We start from the raw sequence: 25,751 nt of genomic DNA, 5'->3' as shown, positions 1-25,751 counted from the left end.
AAATTGAAAATGCATGATTGATGAAAAGTGCATAATACACGTTTTGGGAGGTTGGCATCTGTACCTTTGCTATTATTTTTCATCATGTAACTAATAGTGGAAAAACATTGGGATAAAATATCATGTATATCTAAGTTATTATTAAGTTAGATTAGATTCATTATCTCCTTCGTTGTTATCATTTTATAGTGCATTGTTGAAAACATTAGAGCATTGGAGGCTCCCTCGGTGCACACTCCAAGATATCCTCACCTTGACCAGGAATACAAGAAATCTGAATATTGCTGCTGCTACGTAAGTCAGCCAAATTACTGACAGAATCAGACATTCATAGTTCTATCATAACTTTCCTCTGAATCACTCTCTATAAACCTCTAATTTTTTGTCTTGTCATTTACGATTGGTTTGTCAAATTTTGATCTGTAGTCAGGGTTTTCATCAGTCAGTGTCAAAATCAGCATTTTCACTAGAACTCGTTTAAAAATAAATCAAAACACGAAACTGTTATGCTGGATAACACTAGAATTAGGTTTGAAATAAAATAAATGTTTTTAGGTTTAGAATAAAAAATTTTTGTTAATTTTCCAGTAAACAATTAAACATTTCTAGTTTGTAGAGAATTTACTTCTGAGGATATGAATGTAAATAACATCGGTTAAAATTAAACAGAAATTTAGTTAATAAAATAAAAAAAAGAAACTAAATCTGGAACTAAATGAAAACAAATAGAAAACTTATCAATAACAGAAAAAATTCATAAAAAATATATTTAAAAAAATAAAAATCACGTACATTAGTATGTATCAAAGAATCAGTGAGCCAAGGGCCATGTCACATGGCCTCTTAGAGCGATTAATTTGAGCCATGTATATGGCATCATCTGTTAATATCATTCGTCTGTTGTTGTGTTCTTACCATTTTCATTGAGAAAGCTTGCATCAGTATCAAATATAACTCCATTCAAGCCACCAGAAAACATAAACAAAGAACAATCATTAAGGAGTTATAAGACAGCTGTTTATGAAAAACTCAACAGTATTTTTTATATATATATATTTTATGGATATTTATTTTAATTTTTTGTTTTTTTATAGATAATGAATGGGTCTGTAAATAATACTTTTAGTAATGGAGATGTGCCTCTTAATAAAAATATTAAATTAGAGACTGAACAGGATAATGTAGCACAAATAATATCCTTTTTTTTACCACATCACATGACTGAAACTAATACATCACATGAGCATGTAAGTTTTTTAATTTTTTTTTTTTGTAAGTTTGAGGCAATATTTTACTTTAATTCATTTCTTTCTAAATGTTTATTCCTGTTTTCCAACAGTTCTTAATTCTTTTGCTTTACTTTTCCCTTCTCTCTTCTGAGCAAATGTTGTTTCTTTTTTCTACCTTTTTGTGAAATCGTTACTGGTTTTCTGAACATTATTCTGTATTGTACTATCTCCTTGAAAAAATATTTCCATTTTCATTTAAAACCACTGAAATCTGTTGATTTCCATTCTTTTTTTCTGTAAATGTGGTTGAAAATCTGTTTTGTAAGACTGAAAAAGATTTGGCTGTTCGTTTTTGATTGAATTGACATTTTGTCGGTTTCATTGCGTTTGTAAATGTCTTTATTACTTCTTAATTTGCATTCTTAGCGGTTGTAGAATCTTTTTTAAGCTTTTACTCTATTTTTCTTTTGGATTTATTTTATCTGATTTTAAACTGAAGATGCATCTGATGCAGATGCCGCTGCTAAAGACGTATGCAGTCAACTATCCTTCACTACCTGTATTACTACATCCAACTTTATTAACCATGTCAAATACACACTTTGTGCAAGGTGGCAAAATGACTGGGTTGCCATGGTAGGTAACAAACTTTGACATCTCAAAGGTGCTGTGTTGCCACAGGATTCCTCCCACAGGAAAATTCGCTGAAAGGAAGAGGAAGTGGTTCTCTGCCAATTACGGATAGGACGTACAAGAGCTTCTCACAGGTACCTGATGTCAGCAGAAAATGCACTGATATACGTACAATGCGAGTGCCGCTTGACTGTGTGCCACATCCTTGTGGATTGTTATGCGGCCTTGCATTGTAAATTTAAATTGTCCGGGAGTTTTCATCAAATTCTGGGCAGTAATAAAGAAGTTTCGGACTGGGTATTTTTATTTCTTCCAAGTATTAGTATTTTACATACTTTTTAATAATAGTGTGCTTAAATTTTTTATGTACAGTAGTTGTATATTTTTGTTTCACATTTTAGTTAAAGTTTTTTATTTTGTCATTACTTTTAGTATTTTGGTTTGAATTTTTATTTTTATTTTTAAGTTTTTATTTTATTTTAATTTTGTTGTTGTCTTATTAGATTTTATATTTTATTTCTATATTTCAGGTTTTTTTTTCTGGGCTATCATAATGAAAATGTTTTTTGCCCAGAAAAAAACTGAAGCAAACTGGTCCCCTGTTTGATTACTGTATTTTAGTGCCTGATTTTGGGATCTACTGAGACGTTCATTTTGTTGATAATATCTTTTGTTAGTTGGTAGGCTAATTTTATTTTTTTCTTTCTTGTTTCATTGGTTTTTTTTTTAAATCTAAATCATTAATTTGTATTATTTCTTCCATATATTTAAATTTGTTAACTTTATTGATTTCCCATATTTCATTTTTAGGGACTTGGGGTATGTTAGTTGGTTGTGAATTCTGCCTTTTTCAAAGAAATCTTTAGCCTTATTTTTCCTTCAAATTATTTTAAGTATTTTACTTGTTCAGCTGCCTTTTTGAGGTTCTCCAAGAAAATTGTAATGTTGTCAGCAAGGGCTAAGCACTTACTTTCAATTTCAGACTCAATTTTATTTACTGGTCTGTTCCAATGTTTTTCATCTTGTTTTTCCATTCTTTTATTACTTTCTGTTGGTCACAGATAAAAAGAATTGATGCTGAACTCTCCATTGTCTTCTGTTTTAATTTCTAATTCTCCTGATACTTCTCATATGAATTTTACTTCTGATTTTGTGTTTGGAAGAGTGTGTTTTGTATTGTTAATTATGTTGGGATCCACACCAAATTCTTCTAGGCTGTTAAATAAGGAAGTTTTATAGATTGAGTTGTATGTCTTTTTGAAATCTATGAAGACAATTACTTAGTTTTTATACCTTGTCATTTTTTCCCTTATTATTGTTTTAAGATTTATTTTGAGATTTGTTCTGCACATAATCTTTTCTGAATCCTTCTTCTTATAGTAAAGTGCATAGAATCACAGTTTTATAGGCAGGATATCTGAGAAAGATTTTATGTGGTATTTCTAGTAATTTTAATTGCAAGTCAGCAAAAGGTCGCCAGACAACAGAACCGTAATTCTGTACTGTATAAATGTATGAACTGAAATTTTGCAGAGTTAATATTTTCTATGATTTGTAGAGAATCTCTTAATAAAATTGACAATTTTTAGTGACTTAGTGAATACTCTGGTTATACAGTATCTAAGGATAACTTGCTGTCAAAATATACAGCTAAATCTTTAATAGAAGATACCTTTTTTATTGCAGTATTATTCAGTTGCACAGTATATTAACATTTGCAAACCTTCCAAATTGACTATGAAATCGATTTTTTTTAAGTTAATATAAATACTATTTAAGTCAAATCATTTTTGCACAAAGTTCAATCGAAAGTAATTGAATATAAACTAGATTTGTAATAGGCTTAAATAATTTCATATCATCTGCAAAAAATAGAAAAAATGTGAATAGTGTATGAATAAACTTTCATTTATAAATACTATGAAAATTGGAGAACCCAAATACATGCTTTGTTTTACTCCAAATGTAACATAAATAGAATAGAGATAAAGTTATCGGTTTTAACATAGGAAATTTGTTTGTGCAAAAGAAATGTATACAAGACAACAATTTATTATTAAATCCACATGCAGCGAGTTTTTTAATAAGTAATTTGATATTAACTACATCAAATGCACAACGAAAATCAGTGTAAATTGCATCAACATAATTACCATCATTTAGTACATCACCAGTATCTTCTGTATATTCATACAAGTTTGTTCGCGTAGATTACCTTCTAAAAAACCATGTTCTTCAGGAACTATATTAATTTGTTTATGCAAAGTGTGATTTTCATACAAAGAGCTTGGCAAAAAATTGCATTTGCGGGGGTAGGTTAAACGATTGTTTCTCAATAATTATAATTAAGATTTTAGCCCAAAACTAGCATTATTGAAGCGTACAGTGTTCTTTACGAGACAACCTATCTTTAGTTTCAATGATTATTTTATGGGAAAAAACACATCATTGCAATCATTGAAATAATTTGAATAAGATGATGATATTTTTAAAATAAAGTATATAATATTAAGCTTTTATTGAGGTTGGAATGATTTAAAAAGATCGGTCAAAAAGTACAGCTGCAACTAGTAGTTTAGCATGTTTGTGCTATAATAACCAGCAACACACAGACATGGTTTAATAATGCCTTTCACACAGTTTTGTCAGACTACTTTATACATCTTTAATATTATAAATTTGAATTTTTGTAAGTATTATTATTATTACTATACTGTTGGTGTTGTTATTTTCATTTATTTTAATTTTTACAATTATTTGCAATATTTCTATCAAAGACATCTATATAAAAAGAATAACAGATTACATAAAGGCATTAAAATCGTATTGGTAAACATATTATTAGAATGCTGAAATTTTTAAATAAATGTGTAAAAGCAGTAGCAAGCAACCACTTTTTCTTAAAGCTGCTGTTTGATTTCAGCTTTCCTCCAGCTGTTGTGGTAATTTTATGTACCACAAAAGGGAGATAAGTTGTGTTATCTATTATTACTGCACTCCCTTCTTGTAAGTTATTTGTACTTCATTCATAAACCAATCTTTATGATTTTCATTAACCCAGTCTCATCAATGTAAAATATACGTCAACCAGCACATGATGCTTTTAATTTGTGAAATGTCTTAAAAAACCAATTTTTTTCACAATACGAAGAACGGTCATAGATGATAAAATTTGCTTTCAGTTTTTCCCGTATTTCCTCTTTGAACTTAACGGTAAGGATTTCATTATGAATGGTAGAGGTAGTATTGATATATGTTTCTGTACAATACATGATGGTTAAAATTGTCCAGTAACAGATTTCCATTCTGTGTCCTATTTTTCCCTGGCATTTCAAACTGAACGCAACTGTTGTTGCTATCGCACTCCTTAGCTGTCCTACATATCCTTTGTACTGATCTCCAACTAATGCTGCATGTTTCAGCATTGATTTCATGAACTTTATCAAAGTAAATCACGCTACGGAATTCAAAGTCGGAAAGCTGTTGAAAAAATTTATATTCATTGTAGATTACATTTCTCTAACTACTTTTAATTGTATGGCCATGTTGACTGGAAAACGAAGGTGTTTCCCTCTTATTCATATTACACTTAAGATAGTTACAGAAAAATTACAACAAAAAAAATCTGTAACTTAAAACCTGATAAAAAAAATGCAAATTAACTTATTATTATAAACTGTCTTTGGCATAATGCAGCACTGTTAAATAAAAAAAAAGCATGAACTGAACATTTGGAAATAAAATATCATACACCTTGTTAGATACCACAGCTAAGGGCTTAATGAACTCATCAGACTGAAGACTGGCATTGCAATTAATTTATACTAATATACAATGACATAATATCAATATACTGTAATCAGTATTGAGACTTTACTGCTCACTGAGACTGCTTCTTCAGTCCTTATATTGCCACAATTTTCAATCTATTATTATGATCTCACCGTAAAACACTTATGTTTATTAATTCAACTATACAAATAAAAATTCTAAAAAATTAACGCCTGATATTAATGGAAATTTATTTTTTCTAATTGTTTAATCTACTTTCAAAAGTAGAAAATTTTTATCTCTATCGGTTTGGATTTTATAGCAATTTAAGAGTCTACATTCTCAAAAAAAAGTGCAAAATATTCGCTTTTCGTGCCCCCAATTTTCAGAAAACTGACTGTAACTAAAATTGGCCGTATCCAGGTAGTGCAAAAATAATTTCATTTTCTGATGATACCTTAATTTTTATTGTAGGATTTTTAACTTAGATGCAGTAGTTTAAATACTAGCGCCGTCTTTCATAGTGACCACTGTAATATAAATGCAATATCTTACAAAAATTTCTGTTTCATGATCAATATCAAATTCTGGTCAGGCATCGTAATTTTCTTATGCTACAAAATTGCATTTCCGAATTCTACACAAGCTTCAAGGTTATGTGGCAACATAACAAATAAACAACTATTGTTTAGAATTTATCTTTCAGTCATTGAATTTGAAACTTACAAAATTTCTATTTTTATAATCTGGTATGTATTATCAGATATAAGATAAGAATTCAAAATTTTAGGTAACATTACTTTAAAGGTATATATTTATGACTAACAAAAATTTTACCATAGAGAATATTAACACTAATGTTTCTAAGATTAGAAAAAACTAAATGAGGAAAATTACCGGAGCAGTTTAACAAATTATTTGATTGTAAAAGATTACAATTTGTAGAATAATCTGTAGTTGAGTAATTTGACATTTTTAACATTTAAATTTGGATGATAAAATTTGGTGTAAGAAACATTTTCTAGGTTCTCCCATACAAAATCTGGCTTATTAAAGTCATAATAATAATAATTTGACTGTGGCTGTACTGTTAATGTGCGTTATAAGTGAATTAGAGGTACAGATTATTCTTGTTATACAAATTATACAAAAAATCATAAATATTTACTTTTTTAGCATTCATTTTTTTGTTTTGCATTGCAGCAGGTAGATTTAGTACAACTGAAAGAGGAACCGGTTAATATGATTAATGGTGATATTCCAAAAGATCCTTTATCAATTGAAGAGAACACCTCAGTTAAATCAAAAAATGTAAAAGTGGAAAATGAAGTGGTAAGAGTATTAGATTTTGCATACAGTGAAATATCAGTTATCTAGATTGACCTTTGCTAGGCCAGATCTGGATAACTGGAAAAGATAATTTAAATAGTTTAATATATATATATACATATACACTGGACATATCATTCTAATGTTTAAATGGGTAAAAAAAAGTCGCTAAAATTAAAAAGAAATTTGGAACATGTACAATGTAAGAAAAAAAGTAATGCGACACATTAGTATGGTGTAAAAAAAAACAATGTGTAGAAATTTACTTTTATAATTAATTTAACAAATCCCTTCATACAGGGTTACAACATAAAACCGAACTCATATAGTAACCGCTGCAGAATCGGTAGGTTATTTTGGAATGAAATTTGATAAATGATACGGATAAATTAAATAAAAAAAAACATAAAACATAATTTAAATGTTGCATTTATATATCTTATTGTTACAAAAGATGTTTAAAATGGCCACCCTTGACATCGATGCACTTTTGTGTTCAACTGTTCATATTAAGTGTTGTCTGATGCAAAATGTCATTTGTGTTGATTTTTTGTTAAAGGTTCACCTTCAGAACGTTTGATGTTTGACAAGTTACTCCATCTTTTTAGAAGAAGCTGTATTCTTTTTCATTATCACGTGTTACTTGTGCATAGAATTCTTGAAAATTGCTAGGTAACTTGTGTATTCACAGTCTGGTCAGAAAATATTGTTCCCGCTATACAATTACCGCAAACGGTATGTAACACCAATTTTCTCATCGTGAAGTGAACGCTCGAATATCTTGTGGGGATTCCTTGCCATTTAGTACTTGGTGATCTGTAAATTAATATTGTCTTTTAAATGAAGAAACCGTGCCTCGTCTGACATAAAATACAACATTAGGTCTAACTGTCGCCAACAATGTTTTGGAGAAGCCGGTTGCAATAATCAAGTCGTTGCAGTTTGTCTGTCTCCTTCAGTTGTGTCACAGTTGTAATGTGGTATGTTCACTAACTGTGACTAACGACTTATTGTTCATTTTCCTCAGCTCTGAAATAGTGGCCTTAAGTGAAGCGACTTGATCAGATAACATCTGAACAAGTTTTTTCAGCTTATTGCAGGATCCACACTGCTGAATACCTAAATTCACGGGAGTTTGTTTTGACGCAGCAGTAGCAAAAGATACATATGAATTAACAAGGTTCTGTGAATTTAAGTGTTTTTCTGTATTCTCTGCATGCAGCCAGAAAAGATAGCTTGTGCTCGGTAGAAAGTCTGAGAATCGCCTTTTCCTCTAAAAATTGGGCAGTCTCGAGAGCGGGCTGCGTGTGAACCACTATGGTTCACATATTTTTCATCTCATGGCAGTCTGTGTAATTGTGGCCTTCCTGAGCACATTGAGCACAAATCTCCATCCGAGCAAGATTTTGATGCTCCTGGTATTACCAGGAGATTAAATGTTAATATAAGAGATGGCATTAGTTATTCCGACCCGCTCTACCACTTCTTGATACAATTCACACTTATTACTTCTTGGATTCAAAGTTCATCAGCTATTTCTAATGACGAGTAATTTCGTCAAAAACTGTTAAGGGGGGGGGGTTAAATAATATCAATATTTGATGTCATAAGTTACACAATTTATGTTTGATTGATTTGTAGTTTTAATCTCTCTTGTTTAATCAAATTGCTTTTATGTACATGTTATTTCTTTTTTTCAATTTCTTTCTCTTCCATATCTCCTTTATTATTTTCCAGTATTTTACTTTCTTTTTTTTTGTCCAGGTAAGAAATATTTCTTCTATGGTTTTTTCTGTCCTGGAAACCTGAAATATTTTGCAATTCTTTCTCATAGTAAATGTTCTTTGATGTCTTATTGTATTATTTTCCTTTCTTCTATGTCTTTTTCAATTTATATATATAAATTGATTATATATATAATAATTGATTATATATATATATATTTTATATATATAAATTCAATTTATATATATATATATATATATATATATATATATATATATATATATATATATATATATATAATAATAAAAACAATTGTAAAAATTTTAAAATACACAGGAAAAATATTAAAATATCTTTTTAAAAGAAAAAGATAGTTGAATTTTATTCAACAAAATAATATTAAAAAAGAAAAAGATATTTAAATAAAGAAGGAAACAGTTATGCGGTATTTAAATATTAAATCAACTTTGAGAGAGATTTAATTTTTAAATGATTTCACTTGTAGAAATAGTTTTTTCGATTAATCGAAAAATTCAATTTTCAAAGAGCTTTAATTTTTAAATAGATTATGACGTTGTAGAAATAGCAGGTATTTAAAAATTAAATGTCCTCACCAGTCTTACATCAATAAGAAAATATTTAACTGCAGTTATTTAAAATTTAAAGAGCTCTTTAATAAGATTAAACAAAAAAAAATACTTTCAAATAATTTTAATTTTTATATCTATTTTTAATAGGGACGATTACGTATGTGAATACAGAGTGTTTCTAAAGTACTGGGCTGGCAATATTTTTTCGGATTCTACTTGTAAAACTAAACGAAAAATATCCCAAACGAATAAACCATAGAGCTTAATTTTTAATAGGGACGATTACGTATGTGTATACAGAGTGTTTCTAAAGTACTGGGCCGGCAATATTTTTTCGGATTCTTCTTGTAAAACTAAACGAAAAATATCCCAAACGAATAAACCATAGAGCTTAATTTTTAAATGTATTTTTAATAGGGACTATTACGTATGTGTATGCAGAGTGTTTCTAAAGTACTGGGCTAGCAATATTTTTTTCGGATTCTACTTGTAAAACTAAACGAAAAATATCCCAAACGAATAAACCATAGAGCTTAATTTTTAAATGTATTTTTAATAGGGACGATTACGTATGTGAATACAGAGTGTTTCTAAAGTACTGGGCTGGCAATCTTTTTTCGGATTCTACTTGTAAAACTAAACGAAAAATATCCCAAACGAATAAACCATAGAGCTTAATTTTTAAATGTATTTTTAATAGGGACGATTACGTATGTGTACACAGAGTGTTTCTAAAGTACTGGGCTAGCAATATTTTTTCGGATTCTACTTGTAAAACTAAACGAAAAATATCCCAAACGAATAAACCATAGAGCCATAATAAACCACAGGAATAAGCCACAAATAAACCTAATTTTACGCCAAATCAGAATATTTAAAAGACAGAAACCACTCGTTATGAACGATTTAAAATTTAAACACCTAGTGCAGTTCAAAAATGTCTTTAATCTGCAATAGGTTTTTAAAATTTAAATACCATTTATTTAAAGCTGAACATTTAAATAGACTATTATTATAGATACGTATATATATATATATATATATATTTTTTTTTTTTTTTTACTTTCTTTTGGACGCGATAACTGCCGTAATATTGCGCCAATCACTTTCAAATTGTTACATAAAATATAACGACCCAAAATCTCGGTCGAATACATTAATGGGCAAAAACGGACCATGGAGGTGGAAACGGGGTGGTTTTTTTCGAAAAAACCAAATATCGTTATAGCTTTCTTATTAAATAAAATATCGAACTTCTTTAAAGTTCGTACTATTTTTTGGATAAGGACCTAAACCTTATCTAAGTAAAGTCTTTTGATATCACCAACCGTTGGCCCAGCGGGTGAAAAAAATGGGGTTTCGAAGACAAAAAAGCATACCTTCCTTAATAGGCACAGTATCGAATCGATTTAAAGTGATCGTTTCCCCTCTAAACATTACCTGAAACTTTTGTTTGAAACAATTTTTGATATGACCAGCCCTTACGGCAAGGGATGACCAAAACTTTGCTGGAAGTGTTAGAAGATGGGGCTTGTAGTATGCTAAATATATGAAACATTTTTTCACTTGCGACCATTGTCATATCGAGTAAATTTGTAGTTTTTCTTAACTTTTAGGTGGAAATCTTTTTTATCTCCTACTTAGCACCGGTGAAATCTACCTCCGCCTTCCGGCGTGCGAAAGGGTTTTTTTTTAATAATAATTCTCGAAGACAAAAAATTATACCCCCCTTAATAGGCACAGTATCGAATCGGTTTAAAGCGATCGTTTCCCCTCTAAGCATTACCTAAAACTTTTCTCTGAAACAATTTTTGATATGACCAACTTTTACGGCAAGGGATGACCAAAATATTGCTGCAATTTTAAGATGGGGCTTGTCGTATGCTAAACGTGTGCTTTTATCAGTCGCATTCAATACGGTGTTACTTTCAATATAATTTATTATAAATGTATTTTTTAAATGTTATTAATAATTTTTTTCACAAAAAATGCTTTGTTGCCACTTTCGTCGTGGTCCCGTAGCCGCCGAGCTTGGCATCAGACAAATCGCCGCGTTCCGTTTGTCGTATTCAATACGTTTACATAGAAGATGAATAAAAATAATAATTTTTAATATTTTGGTAAAATTTTTATTATCTATTTTTTTTTTTTTAATTTAATAACGAATCAATATATTATAATTTTACTATTAAAAAAAAAAAAAAAGAAAAAAAAAAAAAATTTCTGCATTTACACCCTCGGGCTGCTCTTCATAAAAATATAGATCATAGGAAAGTAATTTGGAAGTCGTAAAAATATTATGGGCATTTTACTAAAAATGAATTAAACTTGCAAAATTAATGATTGCCTCCACCAGTAGTATTTTATGCATAAAATTTTTTTTGGAATCTTTGTAATTTTTTTTATTATTTTCATTTCTTAGAAATTAAATAGTTTTGCACCTCTCCTTTTGATTGCAATCGACTGGACCAAAAGTGTCCCAAAAAAGCCCAAATTGGATTCTGGACGTTTTCTTATCTACAGTAATAAGCCCTCGTCGAGAGCTTTTCAACAATATATCATAAGCGGTACTTATTTTCATCGGTTCTAAAGTTATAGCCAAATAAATTTTTATTTTTTGAAATATTTGGATTTTACAAGGGGAAGGCGCATCGGTTCGAATACGATTTCTTTTTATATTTAATTTTTTTTTTTTTATTTAAATTTAAATTTATTGATTTAGCAATAATTATTAACCTCTGATTGTAAAAAAAAAATTACATTAAATAATTCAATAATAATAAAAAATATATATATATATATATATATATATATATATATATATATATATATGAAAAAATCAGAAGTTATTAATGAAGTAAAATTTTGTAATTTAGTGGGCGTACACGGAAGTCATATAGTGAATACATAAAATTTTTTTTACAATGAAACATCCATGTTGGCGATTTAACAGTCATAAAAATTCACGTTTAAAATTTATGTTTTAAATACCGGTATCGTTCGTAACCCGTCTTTTATTTCTATCGGAATAATTATTTACTTTCTGAAATGGACATTTAAAATTTTAAATAAAAGAATTAAATAGACGTATAAACCGTATTTATACTTACATTTTTAAAATCAAATCCTTTTAAAATTTAAATACCAGATTAAAAGAAACTCAAGTTAAAGATTCTTAACGGTTCAAAAAATTTTGCCTCATTTATTCTCTTGCGTACAAATAATAATAAAGATAATAAATTTTGTCAAATCTTTATAATTTTTTTATTTTTATTTTTTTGTCTTCAGTCATTTGACTGGTTTGATGCGGCTCTCCAAGATTCCCTATATAGTGCTAGTCGTTTCATTTCAGCATATCATCCCCTACATCCTACTTACCTAACAATTTGTTTTACATATTCCAAACGTTGGCTGCCTGCACAATTTTTCCCTTCTACCTGTCCCTCCAATATTAAAGCGACAATTCCAAGATGCCTTAATATGTGGCCTATAAGTTTGCCTCTTATTTTAACTATATTTTTCCAAAAGCTTCTTTCTTCATCGATTTGCCGCAACACCTCTTCGTTTGTCACTTTATTCACCCGTCTGATTTTTAACGTTCTCCTATAAAACCGCATTTCAAAAGCTTCTAATCGTTTCTTCTATGGTACTATGATCGACCAAATTTCATTTCCATATAAAGCGACACTCCAAATATATACTTTCAAAAATCTTTTCCTGACGTTGAAATTAATTTTTGATGTAAACAAATTATATTTCTGATTGAAGGCGCTTGTGCTATTCGACATTTTATATCGCTCCTGTTTCGTCCGTCTTTAGTAATTCTACTTCCCAAATAACAATATTCTTCTACCTCCGTAATCTTTTCTCTTCCTATTTTCACATTCAGCGGTCCATCTTCATTATTTCTACTACATTTCATTATTTTCATTTTCTTCTTGTTTATTTTCACGCGGTAGTTCTTGCGTAGGACTTCATCCATGCCATTCATTATCTCTTTTAAATCTTTTTTACTCTCAGAATTACTACATAATTAACGAAACGTAGCATCTTTATCCTTTCACTTTGTATTGTTACTTTCGATCTAAATTGTTCTTTAACATCATTAACCGCTAGTTCTATGTAAAGATTAAAAAGTTACGGGGATAGGGAACATCCTTGTCGGACTCCCTTTCTTATTACGGCTTCTTTCTTATGCTCTTTTATTATTACTGTTGCCGTTTGGTTCCTGTAAATGTTAGAATTTGTTCTTCTGTCTCTGTACTTGAATCCTAATTTTTTTAAAATGGTGAACATTTTATTCCGGTCTACGTTATCGAATGCCTTTTCTAGGTCTATAAACGCCAAGTATGTCGGTTTGTTTTTCTTTAATCTTCCTTCTACTATTAATCTGAGGCCTAAAATCGCTTCCCTTATCCCTATACTTTTCCTGAAACCAAATCGGTTTTCTCCTAACACTTCTTCCACTCTCCTCTCAATTCTTCTGTATAGAATTCTAGTTAAGATTTTTGATGCACGACTAGTTAAGCTAACTGTTCTGTATTCTTCACCGTTATCTGCTCTTGCTTTCTTCGGTATCATGACTATAACACTCTTTTTGAAGTCTGACGGAACTTCCCTGTTTTCATAAATATTACACACCGGTTTTTATAATATATCTATCGTTTCCTCACCTGTACAGTGCAGTTATTCTACAGGTATTTCGTCTATCCCAGGAGCCTTTCTACCATTCAAATCTTTTAATGCTCTCTTAAATTCAGATCTCAGTATTTTTTCTCCCCTTTCATCCTCTTCGATTTCCTCTTCTTCCTCTGTAACACCAGTTTCTAATTCATTTCCTCCATATACATCTTCAATATATTCCACCCACATATCGACCTTTCCTTTCGTATTATAAATCTTTTTCCCCTTTCTTTAGACAATCACTGTATCGCTCAGAATAAATACTTTTCTATTTACAACCTATTAAATTGAATCGCTTTTCTTTATTTGTACGAATACAATTTCAAAAAATGTTATTACAATCATTTTTCTGGGAATTTTTTTCGGAACTTCTTTTATATAGTAAATAATTGGAAAATAAATTTGCAAAAAATTGCAAAAGACATACACATTAAATTAAGAAAATTAGTTTTGTACAAAAATCTTTTTTAACGTAAAACAAGGGTTTTACGTTAAATTCAATTTTCTTATGTAAAAAAAAAAAAAACGTTCTTACACCTCGAACGGCGTTCTCCGCCTTTAAACTCGTAAAATACGGGTCATCAAAAAAGGTTGTGGCAATAAATAGAATCACTTCTCCCTACGTAATTGAGTAAACTATCGATCGGAATTACAAAACAATCGGAATGTCAAGTTTTTTTTTTTTTAGACGTGACCTTGTGCGATGCGCACAACCACCGATCTCGTTGAAGTATTGGAATTAGTAAAATTTGAAGCTTAAACTACCGCCATCAAAAAATTTTTCCATGGCGCCGTACCCTAAATAAAAGTATGACTACTCGTAAATAAGAGATAAAAATAAATAAAACTCGTGTACTTTATTTTTTTTACTTTATTAACATTACATTAATAATTATAAACGTCTTGGTTCAATTAATTATGAAGCTTTTACAATATTTCGCGGCGCCCTAATGAAAGGGCCGCGACTCCCCGGGGCGCACAGTCTGGGAATCACCGCAGTACATTGCCGCAGTAGATAGGTTGTTAACAGCGCGGTAAGCCGACCGTCAGCCTATGTGCACAGCAATACGTCGACCGCTACGTCATAGGGAATGTTTATTTAGACGTGCTACAACAAGTGTACGTTTTCCCGCAAGTCCACCGAATCGAACAGGAAAGTAACGTTGCTGTAATGTTTTTTACAAGACGGTTCGCCCCCCCCCCGCCACTTTAGCCTAGGCGTTTGACCCCTTTCGATGAAAAATTTCCTAATCGCTGGATCGGAAGGGTCAAAGAAAAGCCCAGATTTGACGACCCTAGACTTTTCTACGGGCATACGTTAAAAACATTATCTGTAATGAAAAAATTAGCGATGTACAACATTTAAGACATTTTATTTTTGAATAAAGGATTTACATGAAGAAGAAAAAGGGCGTAGTACATCGTTAATATTTAATAAATATATGCAATTTTAAAAAATAATTTAACGAGTTGAAAAAAGTACGACACAAAAGTTGTGTAATATAATCATAACAACTTCCTAATTATATAATTTGAAAAAAGATTTACCAAAAAAGTAATGTTTAGAAGGAAACTCCAATTTTCTTCTAAAATGTTTTTTTTTTTTTAATTAGTGAATTGATAAAATTTTAAATTAAGAAATTTTAAAGCGATTTCAAGAAACAAAATAACATATATGTTTGTATAAACAGTAAATCACAATTCCTGTTTTAATCAATCTCTCTCATCGCTTATGGAATTACAGTATATCTTTTATTTTCATTATGCTCTTTTATCTTAAAATAAAATTATTATGGAATATTCTTTTGTTCTAAGTAAACAGAAGTTAAGAATTAAGAAGGAAATTTGACTCATAGTAATGTTAAAGAAGGGGTACAGATATTTACTAGAAAAAAAGCTTTAGTTAGAGTACCTCATATCTCTTTTATGGACCCTCAAATTGAATAGCTTTGAAAAAGAATGTAAATGCACTTAAATGAGAAAATATTGGGAAGAAACATCAGAAGAATAAATTTTAACTGCAAGGTTATGCGCGTGGATCTATGCGATTAGAATAATGAATTTAAAAAACTTTTCATTACAATTAAGGGATAAAGGTTATAAAAAATGGTTCTTTTATCGTAAAAAGTGGATGAAATGTGGAGCTTCAAAAGTTAATCGTGCTTCTCAAATTTCCAAACAACCTAAGCCGAGAAAGTTATTATTGATGGTTTCAAAATAAATATATTTTTTATAATACTGAAGAATTGTGATATATTATGATGATTTTTGAAAGTATATATTTGGACTGTCGCTTTATATGGAAGTGAAACTTGGACGATCGGAGTATCAGAGAAGAAAAGATTAGAAGATTTTAAATGCAGTGCTATAGGAGAATGTTAAAAATCAGACGGGTGGATAAAGCAACAAATGAATAGGTGTTGCGGCAAATAGATGAAGAAAGAAACATTTGGAAAAATATAGCTAAAAGAAGAGACAGACTTATAGGCCACATATTAAGGCATCCTGGAATAGTCGCTTTAATATTGAAGGGACAGGTAGAAGGAAAAAATTGTGCAGGCAGGCAACATTTGGAATATGTAAAACAAATTGTTAGGGATGTAGGATGTAGGGGGTATACCAAAATGAAACGACTGGCATTAGATAGGGAATCTTGGAGAGCTGCATCAAACCAGTCAAATGACTGGACAAAAAAAAAATGATGATATGTAGGCACAATTACTGAATAAAATTACTGTATAAATTAAAATACTGAATAAAAAGTAACATTATTAAATATTAAAATAAGATATGTTCATATATCAGAAGTTGAATTAGACGGGATTTATATTCTAAATTTTAGAACAAGGTTAGGTTTATCAGATAGGTACCTTAGACTGGTTTTGTTTGCGAGCTTCTATAAAAGAAACAAAGAGTCCCTAGACACTGTCATAGAGAATTTAAGAGCTATTTAGGAAAGAGAGAATGGAGAGTTACAAGATAACTTATAATAATACTTTGTTATAAGTCGATCGGGACTCGAACATATTCTGTCTGCTGATTTAGAGCATATTTATGTGACAATAATGCTAACTTAATGTTATTAAATAAATATTTCAATCTACTTATAAGTATATATCCAGGAATCTCTGAATGACTTACTAATATATATATAAAGATAGCTAAATAAAAATAGTAAATTATCACTACTAAATATTACAATAAATATTTATTGAGAAATAATCAGACAAAAGAATAACAGATACCTATACTAACTAATTTGATGCAAATAAAATAAATGTCAGTGTGTTTTTTTTCTATAATATATTCAATAATAAATTTCAGACCGACAATACAAACTAAGAGACATAATTTTATCGGTCTACCGATTGGTTTCTGCGAATAATATAATGATGCTATTTTGCACCACAGTCCTCTACTAAAAGTAAGTAATGACATACAATTAATTTTCTTAATTGTACAAAATATTAATGTGAGTTTTTGAACCTGTTTTACATTAATTATTTACAGTTGCACTGTTTGTAAATGACGACAGAATATTCCAAGGTAATAATAACAGCGATAGACAAAAATGATTGTTTTAATGTTTCTCTAAGTCTGATACCACTTCTTGAATTGCTTTTTTGTGTTTATTACAGGTCTGTAAATACAATTTTTCTTTTAAATAAATAATGCTTCGATAGAATTAAGGGAAAATATTGTTAAAATGTATAATTTTGCACGGCCATACCTGTGTTAGAATAATTTTGCTGATGCTTTTCTTGTATAAATAGCACATCCCGAATTAATGTCTTAACAATAATCGGCTAGCATGTTAGTATTCCATTTCCCTTTATAACGACTTTCCATCACCTAATTGTCTTGGTGAAAACGTTCACTGTGTTCATCACTTACATCTCCGAGGTTGTCCAGGAAAAAAATCCAGATGTGAATGGAGGAAATGTATCATCAAAGATGTATTACATCCCATAGCTCTTAATAATTAAGACCTATGGAACGGTCAATAATAATTCTCTTTATCTTAAAGTAAAAGAAAGTAAATCCCTTTATCTTAAAGTAAAATTATTATGGAATATTCTTTTGTTTTAAGTAAAAAGCAGAAGTTAAGAATTAAGAAGGAAATTTACTATTGTAATGAAGCGATGATGTGAAGTAAGAAGTTGATTAACAATATTGTGGTAATTGTTGAATTTTTGTTTGCCGAGAAAATTTTTGTAAATGTCTTTAAATGAAGCCCAAGCTGCACTTTTTACATTATTTAACATCGAGTTAAATACATCATCTTTCACCGACTCTCTTATTTGAGGACCAACAAATATTCCACGATGAAAGTAACATATTACATGATGAAAGTAACAAGGTGTCGCACACCCAGCGTTGGGCAGTGGCTCGTCCCAAAATCCTTTTCCCGTCATGATGTTTAAATTCATTTATGCGGTTGGCGCACAAACAGAAGAGAGACATCAATGTGATTAAAGGCAGAATTATTAAAAATAAACAAACTTTTGAAACATAAAAGAATAAAATTTATTGACGTATATAAAAAATGAAAATTGGCATCAAATTGTGGATTTTTACTCTAATATTTATAAATAGGAAGTGCTGTACTCACGTGTGCGTGTACACGCACTTCCAAATAAATATGGAGTGTAGGTTTTTTGTTTATTTTATATAACATTTAATTGACTGTATGTGGAGTCGAGAATTATGATCTGAATGATTAATTTCGTTTATTTCTTAACGATTTAATAATTTCTAATAATTTTTCTTAATAAACAATTTACGTTGAATTAATTATTAATGTACTATTAGATTCAGAGCGGTTCAGAAAATAATTAACTTTAATTATTTTAATTCAAAATGAAAGTATAATGGAAATGTTTTATATGAAATAGAAAATAAAATAGTTTTCATTAACATAAAAACCTATCCGACCCTTTTGCAATTGTTCTCTTTATTGCACGTGGTTTAAAATGGTTTACCTAGAAAATCCCTTCCATTTCATTTGACTCGTTTGAAAAATATGTTTATTGAATATAAAATTATTTTTCACTAAACAACTTTTTATTTTATTTTTATTTCAGTATTATAAAGTAATATTCATTTTGGTATCCGTAAAAAAATAAGTAATATCTCATTTTCCCGTGTAAATTAGATTATTAAAAGCAATTTCTTTCAAAAATTGTTTTGCGATAATATTTTTAATTAAACTAAAAAATCATCAATTCCGAAGATTGACCAAAATAAATAATATCAGATCTTTAGTTATAAAATTTTGAAATAAGTTATCTCCCATTTAGTTGATTTTCCATTTTAACAGCATTAAATAGTTTCACATAATAAATGGAAAATATTAGTAAAAAAAATATTTTATGAGCATAAAAAAAATTATCGGTGATTCGATACCGAACCCCACGAATAGCAAAAGGAGTCGTTACCGTAGAGCCACACACACTCACAAAGACTTTGTCAGTTGCACTTCATAAGATGTGTCCCCTGTTTGTTTGTTTAGGTTTTCATTCATTATTTTGAATTTTATCTTAATTAACAATCAATTTCAATACTCTTAAGAATCAATAGACTTGTATAAAATATTTATTTTTATTAAAGATTATTAAAAAAAAATTTTTATTATGTTTAATAAATATTACAACTTAAGTGAATAATCATTCATAAATATTCGATTGATAGCTCGTTTAATCATTATCATATATTTAAAATTTAGTAAAATTTTTGTACAACTAAAAACTTTTGTCCCAAAATCCCTTACTTATATGTTCAAATAACCCGGTAGAAAATGAGATTTTGGGACGAGCGTATACGCATGCGCGCCGAATACTGTGCGCAATGCTACTTGTCACTTGTGTACCTTTTTACTTTCATCATGAAATACATCACATGGCGTGGGTTTGCGTTGTTAGCGTCTTTTTCAACCGTGCAGTTAACGGCTGTTTACTCAATTTAGTAGTGTAGATTAATTTGTTAGTCCAAATAATCTTACTTGAATGCGTACTAAGAGAAATAATTTGATAGTTCTACCGATTGGTTTTTACGAATAATGAAATACTATTTTGCTCCGTGGTAAAAGATAGTAATGGCATATAGTTAGTTTTCGTAATTGTACATAATATGAATGTGTGTTTCTGAACTTGTTTTACGTTAATTATTTATAGTATTACGTTATACTAATTGTGTTAGCTAGATAATATAAAACTAAGTAACTTTTAAGACGTTATGGTTATAGTTAATTTAGACCTAAGTTTTTGGTGTATCTTATCTGAAACGTTTTTATTGTTTTAATATTATTTTTTTGTGTTGGTAAACAAAGTTACGTTTTATTATTCAACCTTGTCAGTTCTAATTTCCATGTTAATTATTTTCAATGTTGTTAAGGGATACTGCTACATTGCTGTTGAATAAGAACTATCAGTAATAATTACCCATCCAGTAATAATTACCCAACTAACAAGTTGGGTAATTTGAGTTTATAAACATATAAACTCAAATTTGTAATAATGCTATTGTGAAATGCAGTGCATTTATTCATTGAATAGCATGACATAACTAAAGTTATTAATAATTGAGTTTTAGATTAATGTAATTTTTCTTCAAAGTCATTTGTAGCTAATTAATGGTTCCTTCCTGCATTAAATAGGAATGAGACAATAATTAGCTGCATAAAGTATTTTGGAAGAAAGAATTTCATTAATCTGAAACTAGTAGTCAAACTTTAACCTAATATAGACTCATTAATTAAAATTAAATGTAAAAATAAACTTATTTAGAGAATTAAAACTACAATTCAGATTTTAAAAAAAGAAAAAATAGAAGAGGTTAATAAATCGGTTCTCCAAGTGCATTAATTTTGTTTTAAAACAAATTTTAACTTTTCCCTTTTTCAAAACAATTCAAAATTTATTTTTAATTGTGATTATAAGCTCAAGTTATGTCACTTGAACACTTCTCTAAAATTCTTCTTATCTTTTGATCTCAATGTATTTAATAAATACTACATGTTAATTCTTAACAGTATATCCTGTCATAGAGTTTACAGTAACACCATTCTTTACATTACTAAATTATAACTAAGCAGTGGAAGGGAGGCTTGGGTAAGATGATACCTTACCACAACTTCTTACAGTTTGATGATTCCACAACATTGTGCAGAGTAAGATCCCAGAAATTGAAGATTATATGAAGTGAAGTAAAATGCTAATGTCCAAATGATGAAGGGCTTAACAAACCTCAGTCAACTTCTGGCCAGTCTAGTTGTACAGTGAAAATACTCATGATGCTACTTTTATATGTAAGATTTTTTTAAACCACAGATTCTCAAACATTTTCACCTACCATCCATATTGATAATCAAAAATTTTCTAGCGTCCCCAAAAATGTTTAAACTTACCATTTGTTTAATAATTGCAGTAGTTGTTTTTAGATGCATTCTTAAAAACAACAATTGCAGTTATTGTTATTAAATGTGGCATTACCTGTTTCTGAGTGAAACTTACATTTTAATTGAAAGCAATTAAACCGCATAATTAATCATATTTAGAAATATTTTTATTAAAGTTGCTTTCAAAAAAATTACAATTTTATCTATATAGTTATTTAACAATAATAGTGATAGCATATTCAATATAACAATTCAATAATTAAAACAAAGCTTTCAATTGAATTTTTTGTACTAGTATAGTAGGTATTTAAAAACATTAAAACAGTAACATACAACTCTGAATGAGTTCTTAAATGTAATATATTGTTTGTTTTGAAAAAGCCATTAGAGTTATAGTTTAGTTAAGTTATTAAAAAAAGTTATAATTTCAAAAAAAATATAAGTTAAAAATTCTTGAGAAAATTGTTGATTTTTTGATCAAGTTATTTTAATTTGGCATCCTAATCTGGATGAAATTATAAAGTGAATCTGTCTAACATCTTTTATTTTGATGTTCCTGATAAATTTGGTAATTACAATCATTCGATTAGGGTGGTTCAATGTATGTATGTGTGAATCCTATTGTCAGTGCAAAAAATAAGTGAAATAATAAATAAAATGTGCAGAATCAGTAGCCAAGAGTGTTGTAACAGATAGATTCAGTTTTGCTTCTGATAAGCTAGAGTAAATTTCAAAAGTTTATAAACATATGTTATTGTTATTTTATTTATTTATTATTTTTTTTGCAATCAGACCTAACTATCCAACCATCCATGCATAGTTCTGAGTTCTTTCTTATCCAGATTCTTTAATTTTTTCCCTAAACTTGTCTCTTCTTTCATTGGTCTATTCCTTTGGTGTTTCCTTTTCTGTTTCTCTAGTAATGTAGATTTATCCACTAGTTTTCAGAAAGATTTCATCAAAAATTATTTCTTTGGAAGTATTTAATAATATTTTTTGAACTAGCTTATTTGCTTTTTCTTTTTTAAAAAAAGTTAAATACTTGTTTTATTAATTTAATTTCATTCATTCCATTCAAGTGACCATAAAATTTGATTCTTTTTCTAATTGTATGGCTTCAAAATTTTGGTAAATTTCTTCCGATTTGCTTAATTTATAAATATTATCTTTGAGTTTTAGTGGTAGAGTTTTCTTAAAATAATTTTTTCGACAATTACTAGTTTTTCCTAAGAAATTCTTTAGGCCTTCCATACTATATAACAGTAATAGTGGTAAAGCTATGTTTTTTTTTGTAGTGTCATGTGTTTTTAATAAAAAAAAATTATTTTTATGTTTAAGATGAAAGCCACTTTCATTTTTTGTGTTCTGGTTTTTATTTATTTATTTTTTTTCTAAAACATTAGGGGTAATTATTTTACTTAAATATTTAAATTCGACTCTCTTGATTGATTGTTATTCTGAAATTTTCACGGTTTGGATTCTACTTTTATTGTTGAATCCATTATATGAAATTTGTAGCTTGATTTTGTTTGAACATTTTTTGAATTCTTTAATTTTCATTCTCTATCTAAAGTCTTTTACCAAAGTTGCTAGATCATCAGCTAATGGTAAAATAATTACATTTAAACATTTAGATATTGTGCCCCCATATTTATAATTTCATTTTTATTAAATATTTGTATTTTCCTATTCTATTCTTCAATTAATTTTTCCAGAGCACAATTGAGCAATATTGTGAGAGACCATCACCTTGTTTCACTGCAGTTTTTATTTGAAAGGGTTTGGAAATTCCACTCAAAAATTTTACTTCTGAGTATGTCTATTTTATGTTTCAGTATTGACATAAATTCTTTCAATATTTTAACCAAAGATTGTCATTTGAATCATATGCCTTTAGGAATTTTTGAAAATAATACTGATTCTGGTTTGGTATGATTATTATTTTATAATTAATTTTTTTTTTTTGCAAATACGAAAAAAATGTGTTTGAGATTTTTATGTTATTTATCTTCAAACTATCTAGTGGAAATATGTGAATCTTTTGAAGCTCAGCTCTATCAAACCAGTTGATATTTTAAATTTAACATGTGTTTTCAATTTTTTATTTTTAGTAAAGAATTGTTTTTAATTGTCTTTTAAAATTAACTCAAACTGAGTGGTACTACTTTTTTATCTGAAAAAAAATTAGATTTTTAGGTTTTCTAATTTTTTACAACTGGACATAAAGTACCACAGTCACTTCTGAAAACGGTGTAATAATTCTCAAAAATACTTTTTTTAAAGGCAAAGATATTCCGTGTAAGTATATTGCAACTAGTATTTCAGTTACACTAAATAAACTTAAATTAAGAATTATTTAGACAATGAAGTAAAACTTATGAAAAACTTTATCTTTGTTTTCCTTTAGAAAAACTCGACGTATTTTTTTCTTTTTGTAACCATTAGGGTCAGTGGAAATGTAAACATCAATTTTAACCTTGTACCATATTGGCTGTCCATAAAGAAAGTATGGCGGTTGCACATACGTCCCTATTAATGTGCATCCGCCATTATTTTTTTTTTTTATAAATTTTAATTTTATTGAAAACACTGTTAAGATAAAAATATAATTACACACCGTAATTTTCTGTCAGGCTTTAACTTTGTTCTATTTATATTTAATTACTGTAAGTTAGTATTTTTTATATTTTCCAGGCAGAAATGTTGGACCAACAAAGATTAAAATATAATGTATTTAAAGGATTTAAAAAATTAATGTTGATGAAAAAATTACAGTATCAGGAAAACCGTTAAAGGTAAGAACATTTATTAATTGCTTAAGTGAAAAACAATCAAAGAATTTTATTGAATAAAACTAAGAATTTTCTGGGTTCACTTCATTTTCACTTCTGTCCATTTTAGAAGATTCTAAAATTCACTAATTTCCCAGAAAATTCTTAGTTTTATTCAATAAAATTCTTTGATTGTTTTTGGTTCTCTGAATCAGGGTGGGAAAGTGGGCATAGAATGTCATTGTTCAGTTGATGTTTAAAAAATTGTCAAAACAAATTGATACTTTTAAGAATTACAAAAATATTTAATTAAGTAATTGTGTAAACGACATGATATCACTGAAAGAAAAACAACAGTTGTAGAAGGGATTCTAGAGAAAATCAACCATCGGTATAGATATACATTATAAAATAAAATATAGTATACTGCTTACTACGAAGAAATATGTGAACCCAGAAGAAATGAAGTGAACCCAGAAAATTCTTAGTTTTATTCAATAAAATTCTTTGATTGTTTTTCACTTAAGCAATTAATAAATGTTCTTACCTTTAACGGTTTTCCTGATACTGTAATTTTTTCATCAACATTAATTTTTTAAATCCTTTTTAACAAATCAGTTGCAGCAACAGGATCACAAATACACAAAAAAATTAGTTGAGTTTGTTTTGCACATTACATAACATAACAGAAATTTAATAATTAGGAATCATCACCATAAATCAGCTGTCATTGGCTTTGATCAGATCACGATCACCATTATTCACTGAGCACCGATCAGGTCATAAATCACCGTTCATTGTGCATTTGATCCATGTCCAATGAGCACCGGCTAGCTTCTCTAAATTCCACCGTTTCATCTGACACTTTTCTTCAGGATTCTAAACCCAAATCTACATTTCATTAACACTAAATTATGGTTGCTATCAATGTTTGCTCCAGGGTAAGTTTTGCAGTCGACGAGTTGATTTCTAAATCTTTACTTAACCATAATATAATCTGCCGGATACCTTGCAGTATAACCAGGCTTTTTCCATGTGTATATTCTTCTTTTATGATTTTTAAACTGGGTGTTGGCAATTTCTAAATAATAGTTTGTGCAAAACCCTGTAAGTCGTTTCATTCCTTTGCCCAGCCTGTATTCACCCACTATATTTCCTTCCTTGCCTTTTCCAATGCTTGCATTCTAATCTCAAACTATTATTAAATTTTCATCCCCTTTTATGTGTTTAATTGCTTTGTCAATTTCTTCATATACACACTCTACCTCATCATCATCATCATTGGCGCTTGTAGGCATTAAATGTTAACAATCATTGTTGGTTTAGGTTTTGATTTTATCCTTATTACAATTATTCTATCGCTATGAATTTTTAAATACTCTACTCTCTTCCCTTCTTTCCCTTTCTTGTTAATCCCTTTCTTTCTTCCCTTTCTTGTTAATTACAAAAGCTACTTCTGCCTCCCCATTATTTGAAGTTAAGTTAATTATTCTAAAATCACCTGACCAAAAGTCGTTTTCCTCTTCCCACTGAACCTCGCTAATTCCTCCTTCATCTACATTTATCCTATCCATTTCCTTCTTTAAATTTTCTAACCTACCGATCTTTTTTTTAGACTTCTAAC

At 29.0% G+C, this 25,751-nt stretch overlaps 1 protein-coding gene across 2 annotated transcripts in view; it reads left to right on the top strand.

The window, feature by feature from the left end:
* LOC142333901 (uncharacterized) overlaps positions 1–25,751 on the top strand; it is a 49,167-nt gene that overhangs the window by 7,616 nt on the left and 15,800 nt on the right. Inside the window, exons 2-3 of one of the 2 annotated variants that reach the window (XM_075381495.1) lie at positions 1,095–1,247; positions 6,837–6,965. In XM_075381495.1, coding sequence (XP_075237610.1) covers positions 1,098–1,247; positions 6,837–6,965 — 279 coding nt within the window. In that variant the 5' untranslated portion in view covers positions 1,095–1,097. Of the gene's footprint in view, positions 1–1,094; positions 1,248–6,836; positions 7,335–25,751 lie in introns of those variants that run through there. The other variant, XM_075381494.1, reaches the window with a different exon arrangement.

Source organism: Lycorma delicatula, chromosome 13, assembly GCF_047948215.1.
Source record: "Lycorma delicatula isolate Av1 chromosome 13, ASM4794821v1, whole genome shotgun sequence".
Lineage (NCBI taxonomy): Eukaryota > Metazoa > Arthropoda > Insecta > Hemiptera > Fulgoridae > Lycorma > Lycorma delicatula.
Note: the sequence above shows the minus strand (reverse complement) of the source record. Positions and strands in the feature narration are given on the sequence as shown.